Raw genomic sequence first — 13,210 nt, forward strand, 5'->3', positions numbered from 1 at the left:
CTCCACGTAAGGAAGCAGGCCGGCGACCCAGCTCCATAGGTCGGCAACGGGCTGGGGCGGACGGGCCATGGCTGTAATATAAAAGTAAGAACTGCGATAACAACATGCAACAGAGAACTTGATGAACTACAACACTTACGTGTTTTGTTCCATCTTTCTGGAAATCCGGTAGGGTTGGAGACCATATGCTCGGTCCTGACAAAGAAATATTTGTGCCAGAATTTACGGCTCGGCCGGTCGTCGGTTCCAACCGCCAAACCCTTCGTACCACGAATCCTTAAGTGCACCATGGTCCCTCTAAGGAAACCGGCTGTAAATAAGTGCAAGAGATGACGAACAGAGATGTCACATCCGGCCAACGCTGCATATTTAGTCAGTAGCAGAAGCACCTTAAGCGTGTACGACGTGAGCTAAGCCGGGCAGATGTGATAGAATCTGCAGAGTTCCTCCGCCAAAGGAAAAAGGGGAAGACCGTAGCCTATCAAGAAGGGGTACTCGTAGAAGGTACAATAGCCCGGCCTGTGAACGTCAACGTGATCCTGCCCCGCCGGAATCATCTCTACGTAAGCTGGAATGCCGTATTTTGCGCGGAGGTCGTCCAAGTGGTTCTGTCCCATCTCAGAATGCACTAGAACCGGAACTGCGGAATCCTTGTTGAAATCACACCGAGGCGAAGAGTGCCTCGGCAACAAAGCTTCTACAGTCAGAGGACTGACATCCTCTTCCACTTCCACCTCCCCACCATTGGAGGAGGGTGGCGCATTCAACGGAGCTACCTCAGGAACCCTTTCTGTGGTACGGCGAGATTTGGGCATATTTTCGTTCGAAAAAGATCACGCGAAAAGAAATGAGGAAGAAGAAAAATCCCTGGACAAGAACGAAATGTGCAGGAATGCGAAAATCAATAGAGGAGGGCTGGGAAAGTTCTCTGGAATGACCAAAAGTTCTTCAACAAAATTAAACCCTTCCCCTATTTATAAGGTTGGGTGGCGCCAGAATCGAGGCATCTGATTTCAAATCGGCGTGGGAAACCAAGTGCCGAAGCGTCAGTTCTCTTCCGCCTCGAGAATACGCGTAATGATGACATATGCGGACGCTGACGTCACTCAAGGCAGAGTGTTTTACTTCAACGTTCTGACAGGAATGATTCTCATCTACCACCAGTCACGTCAAATCAAGTCAACAAGTCAAACTCTCCCTGACAGAAACATTGATTCCGCCCATCGAGGACGCATCTCGTTGCAACCCCGATGAGCGGAGGGACTAAATGTATGGGGTCGAATTTGACCAATCACGTCCTACCATCAGCATGACCAACCACTGAATGTTTACGATACGATACGAAGGAACGACCCAGGGGTAAGAGGAGGAACGACCTCGACCTGTCATCGGCTCCGCCGTAGAGTATGATTTTTTCATTCTCATGACTCAGCTTAGATCTCCCATTATATAAAGGGGATCCGGGTCTTGTAATAGGTAGATAACTGGTAATAGAAAAACTGACTCTCTCTCTTAATCTTTATCTCTGTATCATTCTCTCTCTCTCTCTTTTATCATTATTACAGTTCCGATTGTTGAAACGATCTTAGGATTTATTATCTTCGACTACGATTTACCCCTTCATCTCTTTGATTGATTTGCTTAAAAAGAATTTAACATCTTTTGAGTCAAACACTTGTACTCACTACTGGAAAATGAGCCTATGGCAACAGAAGTTTCCGCAACGGTTGTATAACCGTTGCCACATAACCTCTATTGCAACGGTTTTAACCGTTGCCAAAGGTTTTGGATGCTATTAGTACACTTTAGCAACCAAACCGTTGCGGTACGTTTTCCTATAGCTACGGTTTCTTTAACTGTTACAATATATCTATCAGTGGCAACGGTTTTTTCCAAAATATATTTATAGGAATGGTTATTGTTCCCTCCTAAATTTTTTCGCTTAGCCCGCCAAATCTAATACTCTCTGTTTAAACTTTTTTAACTTTTTTATTTTATTTTTAATATGTAATGTAATACATAGTCAAAACCCACAATTTTTATTTATTTTTTAAATAAAAGTAGATGTGGTCTAGCTCCAGTTACTTTTCTCCCCAAATATAAACCCTTTTCACTTTTCCTTTACTTCCATCAAGTTTTCCCCCAATTACTCTAATCCATCATCCCCATTTTCCCTTTTTCATTTCACTCTAGCTCCAGTCACATTTTTCCCAAATCTGAACCCTTTTCACTTTTCCCTCATCTCCAATTACGTTTTCGATTTTCCCCAAATCACACTAATTCCTCAGACCCATTTTCCCCTTTTAATTTCACACATTGAAATCCCTTAAATCCAGTCGTCCAGTGAGAGATCTTCAGAAGATCTGTGTCCGTTTTGCTAACATTCAGGCTATCTGCTCAGCGTCGTCTTGTTCAACCCACGAACTCGGCAGTCGGTGATTTCTATAGCAAAAAATCTTCGACGCAGAAGGCACTCCGTCAGAAACTGATTTTAGCTGTAAGTTTTTCTTTTTCAATTTGGGTATTTTCTTCTTTAATCGTTCCTTTTTTCTATAATATTTAGAGTGTGGTGGTGTATTTAATATCTTGCTTTCTGTTGATTTTTTGAACCCCAATTGTTAGGGTTTTATTTTCGTTAAGGTGTGGCTAGTGTGAGTCTAAATTTTTAGAATGAATGTTCGTATAGATAATCTGCCAAAGATGATTTTTCAAAATGGTCAGTATTTTAGTTATGTTTGCTTTTGACATCTTGAATTTATTAAGTGATTAGACTTATTTATGTCTTTTGTATGGCTGACTAAGTACTGGCAAAGCTTCTGCGTTGGTTAGTACATTCTTAGGCGCTACGAGTTTAGTAAAGCTGAAGTAGTATGTTAATGTTTTTCTCAATTTGTGTAGTTTATTGACTTGTTGTGTTAGCGGATTGGAGGTAGGGTCATGGTTGATGCTTCATCTCCTGCATCAGCATTATTAAGCATCTCAAAGAAATTAATGTTTAATTTCTGCCACTGTCATGCTTTTCAAAGTAAAGTTGGTAAACTAGTAAAATTTCGTGGTGCACTCTCTTGTATTTCTGCAACTTTTTAATGGTCGACGAGAGTGAGTAGTGAGCTGAGTTGCAGCATAATAAAATGATAAACAAATCATGACCTTTATGTGGCAGCCTCAATCTGAGTTATATTCAGTCTGCTTATAAGTTTTAGGGCAGCATAAAAGAGTATAAACCATTGGTATGGGCTATAATACATAATTCTGAATGGGCAACCCCACATTGTTATATTTGCAGGCTGCTTCCGTTAGTTTACCGGTTGGTTCTCTTGTTTGGGTAGAGGATCCTGATGAAGCCTGGATAGATGGGGAAGTTTTGGAGGTTAATGGTTCAGACATAAAGGTTCTCTGCACTTCTGGTAAAACGGTAAGTGAGCACATGGCATCTTATTGTTGGAAAGAAGTAAATGATGAGCTGGTTCATTCAACGAAGAGGACATTGAGTTGTATCTTGCTTACTTTTTCTAACACATTGGTAATCAAGCAGAGCTTTGGGATATGACGAACCTCGTTCATTTACTTTCTGAAATCTGTGGCAGGTTGTTGTTAAGTCTTCCAATGTCTACGCCAAAGATGCTGAAGCTCCACCTTCTGGTGTCGATGACATGACGAAGCTGGCTTATTTGCACGAACCAGGAGTCTTGCATAATTTAAAGGCTAGATATGATATTAATGAAATATATGTGAGTGTCTTGTCATTTTTTAAGATCTCTCTTTTTAATGTTCCGGAGTAATTGTCTTTAATGAAGTAACCTAATAAATGATGATTACAGACATATACAGGGAATATATTAATCGTTGTCAATCCTTTTAGAAGGCTACCTCACTTATCTGATACACATATGATGGACCAATATAAAGTTGCAGCTTTTGGGGAGCTAAGTCCTCACCCTTATGCTGTTGCAGATGCGGCATACAGGTCTGTGCTTCTCTGTTGTTTATGAACCAAACAGCCTATTTTGAAATTGTCATTTAAAAATATATTTACTATGGATGCAGACTTATGATCAATGAAGGAGTAAGTCAGTCAATATTGGTTAGTGGGGAGAGTGGCACTGGTAAAACAGAAAGCACCAAGCAACTCATGCGCTATCTTGCTTACATGGGCGGGAGAGCTGCGGCTGAAGGTAGTAGATCAGTCGTGCAGCAAGTCCTGGAGGTAATAAATCTTACACTGTTGTACCTATAGCGTGGACAATTGATCGCCGATAATTGTTATTTTTGTAGAACCAAATATCATCAGTTGCCATCGAATCTTAATCTGATCTTCGCGATGACTGCATTTTTGCTTATTGCAGTCTAATCCTGTTCTGGAAGCATTTGCTTATGTCTATTTACTAGCAGCTGGTAGGTCTAACTGAACTCTATTATGCCAGTAGCCATGGTATGGACATCATGCTGCCAGTCAAAAATATGTCGTCTACTATTATTTAGTCTAGGCATTCCAGAGTCTTTTTCTTTTTGGACCAATTTATTTAGTCTAGGCATTCCAGATGAAAGGTAATGACTTTATTTATCCTCTTTTGTAGGTGGAGTAGATCAAGAAATAGAAGATGAAGGCAATGAAGATCCAGACCTTACTTAAGATGAATTTTGAATTGCTATAGATGAATGTTCTAGGAATCTTTTGTTGTCAACATTTTGAAACTTACTATCTTGAAATGTATTAAACTTATGCACTTGGGGTAGAACATTTACTTTTATGGATATTATTAGCTTGTTGGACGAGTTATATTATTAATAGTTTCATTTTGTGATTTATTTAAATTTTAGTATTATTATTATTATTATTATATATTATATATATATATATATATATATATATATATATATATATATATATATATATATATATATATATGAGCGATATTTCTGTTTTAAATGAACTGTTACAATAGCCTACCAGAACCATTGCAATAGGACACAAATGGCGTTCCATTAGAATGTAAACCGTTCCAATAGATCCGGTAAACTGTTCTAAAATGCCCTCTAAACCGTTCCAATAGGTATTTAAAACCGTAGCAATACAAAAACAACCGTTACAAAATCCATAAATAACCGTAACAATAGCTTATGAAAGTATTGCATTAGATAATATGGTAACGGTTATGAGCCGTTGCATACACATTATAGTAACGGTTTTAAACCGTCCCAATTGGAAGGAATAATCGTTCCAATAGAGAAAGGGAAAACCGTTGCGAGGCGTTTGCTATAAGTCTCTATAGCAACGGAGATGAAAACCGTTCCAATAGCTCTATTGGCACGCGAGCGGATGTGACGGTGTGTAAACCGTTCCAATATCGCTACGGCAACGGTTTATCTACCTATTGGAACGGTTTTCCATGCATTACCGTAGACCAATTTTTCAGTAGTGACTACCTACTGTTTGATTGTTTTCTTGCACTTTGATTTTCTTAATATCTTGTTGTTGTTATCACATGTTGCCACTATTTCTTTTTTCTTGTCTTTAATCGAAGATTTATCGGAAATAGCCTCTTTGCCTTCAGGGTAAGAATAAGATCTGGTACATATAATTCTTCCTAGACCCCCTCTTGGAAAAACTAAATGGGTTTATTGTCTTTGTTGTTATTGTTGAATTTTAGGAGGCTGAATTATTTATTCCCATCTTTTTTTACAATCATGAACTCAAACAAATGGCAGTAAGTACTAGCAAAAGCAAATATTCTCTTCTAGAATACCATCGTTCTCTCTCCTCTCTTATCTTTTCTACTTTACATATAGACTATTACTGGGGGCGTAGCCACCTTTTGCAATTGATCATCCCTCGTCGAAATATTATGAAAAATTATATTGTATATATAAGTAAAAGATTAAATTTGGACGTATATAACATATATTGAACACTCTTTGTCGAAAAATTTATTTACTTCTTTTAAGTCCGAACACTCTTGAGAAAATTCTGACTTCGCCACTGATCACAGCCTTCACACTAAAATTATTCTTCAAACTCTTAACGAGAGATTTTACGTTCGAGCCTTAGGAATGAAAAAATTATGTTTAGTGAGTCTTACATAACATAAATTCAAATTAATCAAGTCCATATATAATACAAATTTCAAACACACACACACAAAAACAAAGAAGTGTTCTTCAGCACACTCTCCATAACTGGAGCAACCAACTCCATTACCTCCTTGTAAATCTTACAACTTTTTTTTTTTCGTTCTTTTTTCCTTTTGTAGGTCATATATGTAAAGTTTGGCATGCTATTTGTGGTATAAGACTTTATTCACTTTAATTCACGTGGTTAGAAATTTCTACTAACAGGATTCGAACGTATGTGGATCTTGTGCCAAGTGTCAATACAAGTGTATAGTTAAGACAACGTATGTAGACACATGCACTGTCCGCTGTTTCATTTAAACAACATTAAAAGAACACAATAACGAAGAACAATCTGCCCATACAGCCCGTGGATTTAAATAAAACATAATATGACTAAGATTTTTAAAGAAATATATGTTTACATGATACAACTTATTTTCATGTTTGCATGGTATTTCATACTTTTTAAATTAAACTACTTCTAATCTTGAATTTGTTGGTCAAAAAGCTTCCCATCTTCACTTCTTGTGAGTTAAAACTGTTGGCTATGTTAACAAACAATAGTTCTACTTTTTTTTTTTTGGTTAAACAATAGTTCTACTTAAATAACAACAAAACTAGAAAGTTGTTGAATGCAACTCAACGTAGTGTCTATTTTGAGCAACCACTTGCACTATATTATAAAACAAAACAAAGTGAAAGTGTGTAGCTAGTCGGGGCGGAGCTAAAATTTAAAGTTTATGAGTTTGGAATTCTAATCCTTTTAAGTTACGAGGTTCTAAATTAATAATATATACGTAATAAATGAAATTCTTACGAGAAATACAGGGTTAGATCAAAACTACTAAGTTTGACAAAACACGATAACGGTATGTTAGTTCCGCCCCTGATAGCAAGGTATAATTTAATGGTCAATAAATTAAGTGGATGTAAATATCTTAAGACAAATGCTTAAATTTCAGTTAAAATACAAATATTAATAAATCAAGTAGTATATTTTATATTTGCCTAAGAGCAAAAACTTTTCGTCACCTACAATAAAATAATCAAAATATGCAGAAATTAATCCGAATACAATAGTTATATAGTAATTAATAAAAAGTGAAAGTGGGTAAAGATTCAGTTTTGAATGCTCTGCAAAGTAAGATAGGGGAGGACATGGGCTGCTTAAATGCCATCAAATACATGTCCTTTCTTATCTATCCATTTATTCCCTTTAAATTCGCATCAAATATCTTGTTTTATTATTACCATATAGACAAATAATTTGAACCCGTAGGGAAGTATTTCTATCTTCTAGCTCAATGATATGTGGCTTTAGGCTGTTAAAAGTGAGGACAAAAGATTAAATTGAAGTACCTTGTTGGAAAATTTTATTTCGTGTCTTATACAACTGACATTAATTTTATGAGGCATCTTTTTTGTCACACAGTCTTGTGGACCAGATTTTTGTGGACCCAGAAGTATAAGATTGTGATCCACCAATTTGTGAGACAAAAAGGAACCTCACGCAACTCTTGTCAGTTAGTTGTGTGAGGCGCATAATAAGACTTCTCTACTTTGTTTATTGTTTAAGTTCCACTTGTTACACAAAGGTATAATTAAGAGAATATAGCCAAACTTTTTTATAATAATTTCGTTTATTTCGAATATCATTTAGTTGTCATAATGAACGGATGTTACAGTAAATATATATTATAACATAATATGAAAAATTAGTTCCAAATAAAACTTAACTGTGTTTAAAATGACAAGATTTTTATTTTATCCTCAATGAAATCTTTTTATAAAAATAACATAACATGTTTAAAATTACAAGATCTAAAAAAATTGCTATGGTATCAACCCTTTAGGGGTCGTTTGGTTTAACGTGTAATAAAAATCATGGTATAACAGAGTTATAATAGTTGTACAACGTTTGATTTACATTTCTATTCATGTAAAGTTAATTTTTGTATTGAGTTAGGGGCCAAATTTGATATAACTTTATACCGCTTTTATTACAAAATAACTAATTCATGTATAACTTATATACAGATAAAGCATCAAAAGGAAAAAAACTGTCTTTCTTTCTTTTCTTTCTAGAAGCCTGTGAAAGTCGTGCAAAGATATCATCTAAAATATTTATTTACTTTTTAAGCTAAAAAGCAACGAGTTTACAATTATACCTGTACATAGTAGGGGCAAGACTTTATACATGTTCTCTAATCAGTTGAGCTTCAAGACCTTCTCCTTAATCGGTAATGCCTACTCTTTTAGACCTCACTTGTGGAATTACATTGAATATGTTGTTATTTTATTGTTGTTGTTTATCTTGGACGTACAATCTTAGTGCAATGAACCAAACACCTAATAAGACATAATCTTTGTATTACTAAATCATGTATTATTAAATATTGTATAATAATTCATGTATAACTTATTCCGAACCAAACAATCTTTAATGTAATATAATAAGGTTCAAGCCTATTTTTTAAATCTTTAAATTAAATTATTTTGTTTAGAGCAAGCCAAATTTTGAGTGCTTTTTCTTCAATTTTTGTTTTTGAAAATATTTTTGTCCACGGAATATGAATAGCTTTTAAAAAAAATTAAAGTTTTCAAAAACTAATTTTAGGAAATTTTCGGATGAAATTTTTTCTTCCACTCAAAAAACTCAAGTTTTTTTCAAACAAAATACATGTCCAAACACAACTTTAACTTTCAAAATTATTTTTCTGTACAACTTCAAAAACTCATTTTTCAAATTTCAATCGAATCTATATACCCAGACGTTAGCTAACGAACGACCTGTTTGGACACAAATTCTCAAATATTTTTTGAAAAATTTGATTTGGATGAAGTTTGATTTGAAATTGAAAATGTGTTTGGATATGAATTTTGGGGAAAGTTTTGATATGATAAAAAGTCCATTTTTTATCTACAAATCTCCAAATGGTCATGATTTGGCCCAAAAAGACGTATTAGGCTATAATTGGGATCTGAAGTTTTAGTTTTCAAAATCTCTCAAAAACTAAGTAGGCGTTTGGACATGAATTCCAAAAAAAAATTCAAATATGAAATTTCACTAAAATTTGAATTGAAGATGAAGTTGTGTTTGGTTATAATTTTTGCAACATATTTGGATGTCTATTTTTTCAAAATCATGAAACATGATTTATACCTCACAACTTGTAAAAAAAATATCAAAACCACCCCAATTTGATTATCCTACTTGAAATAAACAATCAAAATGCTATTGTTTAACTGTTATCATATTCTGTTTTACTGCAATACACAGAAGATACAAAATCAATGTCACATTTTCTAATTCTAGTAACACATAGAAAAGGTGCAAAAGCAGGCATAGCTACATATTTCTCATAACCATATAGTCAAACTTCCAGTAGGCAGAGATCAAGTATCAACTAGGACTGATGTTCCCCCATCAGTCGCCAATGATGTATCTGCCAAAGATGAAAAACTGATGGGGTCATTTTAAAAATATAGGGTAAAATTGTAAAATTAAAAACTAGCAAATTTTCATTTTCAATTGAAAAACTGGTGAGAATCAGTTTTTCAAATTTGAAAATGAATTTTCAAGTGAAAAAGAAAAAATTGGTAGGAATGGAATAACCAACCACTGTTTTCAAAAAAAGTTTTAAAAAAAGAAAAAATTTGTATATCCAAACGGGCTCTAAATTAGTTCTATAAACACCCACATCTTTGAATTTTATTCTTTTTGAAAAAAAAAAAATCCAAAACTTATGACCAAACGCCTAAGAAGAATGTCTTTGTGACATGAAATTAGTGAGTTTCTTTTTTTTTAAGCGTGGGGTCAATTTCTAGTATTTACTTTCTCCGGTCCAAAATAAGTGATTTTTTGGATGTTTTCACACAGATTAAGAAATCCACTTTTTAGCATTAATTAGCAATGGAATTGACCATATTAACCTTTACTATCTCACATAAACATTCCTAACACATATGCCACTATTTACTCCAAGGATAATATAGGAAAAAATCATTAAGTTATTCTTAAAATCTAAAAAAATTATTTATTTTGGACCACAAAAAAAAACCAAAAAATTACTTATATTTTGGATTGAAGGGAGTAGCTTCAAAGTGGAGCAGTAAACAGTATTTCAGGAGACCTTGGGAAAAAATCATTTGAAAAGTCCAAAAATGTCTAATCTTGTCACATAATTCCCGGCCCATTAATTATTGTCATTTCCATTTAAACCCCTCAGGCCTACAAAACCCGCCCTCCACCGCCTCCGGAACTCTAGAGGTGTCAGTCGTCACTGTAAATTTCCACATTCTAAACTCACCAACTCGGTCAGAAAAATCCCATCACCACCCAATCAAATCAAACCACACGACCGCAAACATCCTCGTCTAATCCACGTGTCCTATCACACAATACAACTTGCTTGTAGCAAAATTTACTTTCCCTGTAACTTTAGCATCTCTCATTAATTTTAACCTCACTAGAACATCGAAGATGTCTAAAGCTAAAACTAACCACGGTTAGTTAATACACTTAACCATGGTTAAAACTTCCACTTTTCCATTACTTTATATACAAACTGAACATCACCGCCTAGACTTCCAAAGCCACATTCCAGTAACATGATCGGAGGAAAAAACCACCACCTTAATCCAACGGTTGATATTCCACCATGGCCATACACAGATGATCAAACGGCTAACATGCACTTCATGTTAAGCCCGAACGAGAATTCCAATTCTACCCTTAGTTTTGCTGAAGATTATTATTCTCAGTTTGAGTTAGAAAATGGAGAAATTGAACTTCCGGTGGACATGTACGCATGTGATAATTTCAGGATGTTTGAGTTCAAGGTGAGGAATTGCGCACGTGGGAGGTCACACGATTGGACTGAATGTCCGTACCTTCATCCCGGCGAGAAAGCTCGTCGGAGGGACCCACGTAAGTATCACTATTCCGGTACTGCATGTCCGGATTTTCGTAAGGGGAATTGTTTGAAAGGCGATGGGTGCGAGTTTGCTCACGGCGTATTTGAGTGCTGGCTCCACCCAGCTCGCTATCGTACGCAGCCATGTAAAGATGGTGTGAGCTGTAAACGAAGGGTTTGTTTCTTTGCTCACTCAGCTGATCAATTGAGAGTATTGAGCCCGAACGCTGAATCAGCTTTTGAGCATCAATCTCCTCGGCTCTGCGGTAGAGCTTTGCAATTTGTTTCGTCGCCCGAGTCGAGTTCCCCGCCGACTGAGTCACCGCCTATGTCTCCGATGCTGAGTCGGTCGCTGGGTTCGAACTCGGTTAATGAGGTAATAGCTTCGCTTCGTCAGTTGCAGTTGAACAGGTTGAATTCCATGCCTTCGGCGTGGAATGTGCAATTGGGATCTCCTAGACTCGGGTCGGCTGGACGACCCGTGACCCAACCCGGTTTCTGTAGCTTGCCTGTAACTCCAACTGGGAATTTGACCCGACCCGGGAATCGGTGCTTTGATCTGTGGGAGGAGGAACCTGTGATGGAGAGGGTAGAGTCAGGTAGGGATTTAAGGGTAAAGATGCTTGAGAGGTTGAGTAAGGAGAATCCACTTGATGGGTTAAACCCGAATCTGAATTCGGATGCTCCGAACCCGGATGTTGGGTGGGTATCGGATCTGATACAGTAAAATGGCGGGCCTTGTTTTTGCTTCCTCTATTTTTGCTCTTTATATTAAAGAAGGTGGGAGGAGGAAGAATATTTGGAAATCCTAACTTTATTTTTTGGGTTTTATTGTATGTTTGTATATTCTTAGTATGAATTTAGTGGTATCATATATGGAAAATGATGTTTGGTTATAAGGGGAAAAGTGGTTTAGGGTCTTTTTTTGGATTTGTTATGTGGAAAATTAGGATTTATTTTGGATAAATGTTTAGACAAAAAAAGAAAGTAAATTTTGTTTTCGAGTTGCTGTAGAAAGACATAGCAAATCGAAGATGGATGATTTTGTGTTGTTTTGATATTTAATGATTTTAATCCTCCTAATGTATGTAAGTAAAATATGTTTGTACATTTATAATATTTGGTATTTCTATTTTTATTGTTATTGTCTTCAAGCTTCTTAGTTCACATGTTTTTCATATGTTTATTGTCTGGAATTTCTGCAAGAAAGGTTCTACTTTATTCCTTGTTCTAAACAAAGCCCAAGGTCCTATACAATAAATTGGAAAAAAGAACATGATAAAGAGTAGTGGTGACAAAATGGACTATTATCTCCTAAAATATTGATCCGATAATGAACTTTTAAAAAATGGATTAAATATAGATAAAAACTATATTATCTACTTAGGAAATGGATAACTAATGAATTTAGCTTTTAAAATTAGAGGTTCCTCAAGTTTAAAAATTAAAAAAAAATTTAAAAGTAATCATATTCAATAAGTCATAGATAATATTAATAGTCATATTATTTGGCGGTTAATATATTTTTTATCCATATTAAATATATGTGTTAAGTCGGATAATTTATTCGCTTTTGTATTAGTCTGTTTTTTACTCGATCATATCTGATCTGACCCCCTCGTTTGCCACCCGTAGTAAAGAGTAATGGCACTCTTTCTGGTAATATACTAGTGGAGAGGGGGAGTTTAGGTAATATATTAGATATGGCAAATTTTATTTAGATACTAGCATAATTTTGGTGAAACAATACCGCCTGGTGTGGAAATAGCTTATGATTTGATTTTGCTTGATACGCACGCACTTACTATGATAAGAATTATCTGAATGAACAACCTTGGAACTGATGTAATGTGATGACCTTTTTCACTCGTTAAAGTAAATTTTGCGTTCAGAGGCCTTAAAAATTTCTTTTTGTCTCACCTCGATTTGTGTGCACAGTCCGGGCGCGTTTCCGAAAAGTTTTTATGTGGAAACTAAGTAAAATATAGAAATTTGTTTTTAAAATTGAATAAAGTTGACTTTGGTCAACATTCTTTATAAACGGACCCGGATCCGTGATCCGACGGTCTCGTAGTGTTCGTAGTAAAATATGGACTTGGGCGTATGCCCGGAATCGAATTCCGAGGTCTCGAGTCCGAGAAATGAATTTTTAAAGAAAATTATTTTCTGGAAAATATAGA

The 13,210-nt window shown here is 35.6% G+C and overlaps 2 protein-coding genes across 4 annotated transcripts; both read left to right on the plus strand.

Moving 5' to 3' along the window:
• LOC109226548 (myosin-6-like) lies at positions 2,094–4,815 on the plus strand. 3 transcript variants are annotated; one of them, XM_019391334.1, is made up of 7 exons: positions 2,094–2,497; positions 3,287–3,415; positions 3,588–3,731; positions 3,822–3,967; positions 4,048–4,207; positions 4,347–4,432; positions 4,578–4,815. In XM_019391334.1, exons 3-6 carry the CDS (start codon positions 3,654–3,656, stop codon positions 4,407–4,409), a joined length of 447 nt encoding a protein of 148 aa, XP_019246879.1. In that variant the 5' UTR covers positions 2,094–2,497; positions 3,287–3,415; positions 3,588–3,653; the 3' UTR covers positions 4,410–4,432; positions 4,578–4,815. The 3 variants fall into 3 exon arrangements, with proteins under 3 accessions (XP_019246879.1, XP_019246878.1, XP_019246880.1); XM_019391333.1 differs by having other exon boundaries at positions 4,347–4,395; XM_019391335.1 differs by lacking the exon at positions 4,347–4,432.
• On the plus strand, positions 10,680–12,069 carry LOC109226549 (zinc finger CCCH domain-containing protein 20-like). Its single transcript, XM_019391336.1, has one exon. The coding sequence runs from the start codon at positions 10,726–10,728 to the stop codon at positions 11,755–11,757; it is 1,032 nt and encodes a 343-aa protein (XP_019246881.1). The 5' UTR covers positions 10,680–10,725; the 3' UTR covers positions 11,758–12,069.

The sequence above is a fragment of the Nicotiana attenuata genome, chromosome 6, assembly GCF_001879085.1.
Source record: "Nicotiana attenuata strain UT chromosome 6, NIATTr2, whole genome shotgun sequence".
In the NCBI taxonomy this organism is placed as follows: Eukaryota; Viridiplantae; Streptophyta; class Magnoliopsida; order Solanales; family Solanaceae; genus Nicotiana; species Nicotiana attenuata.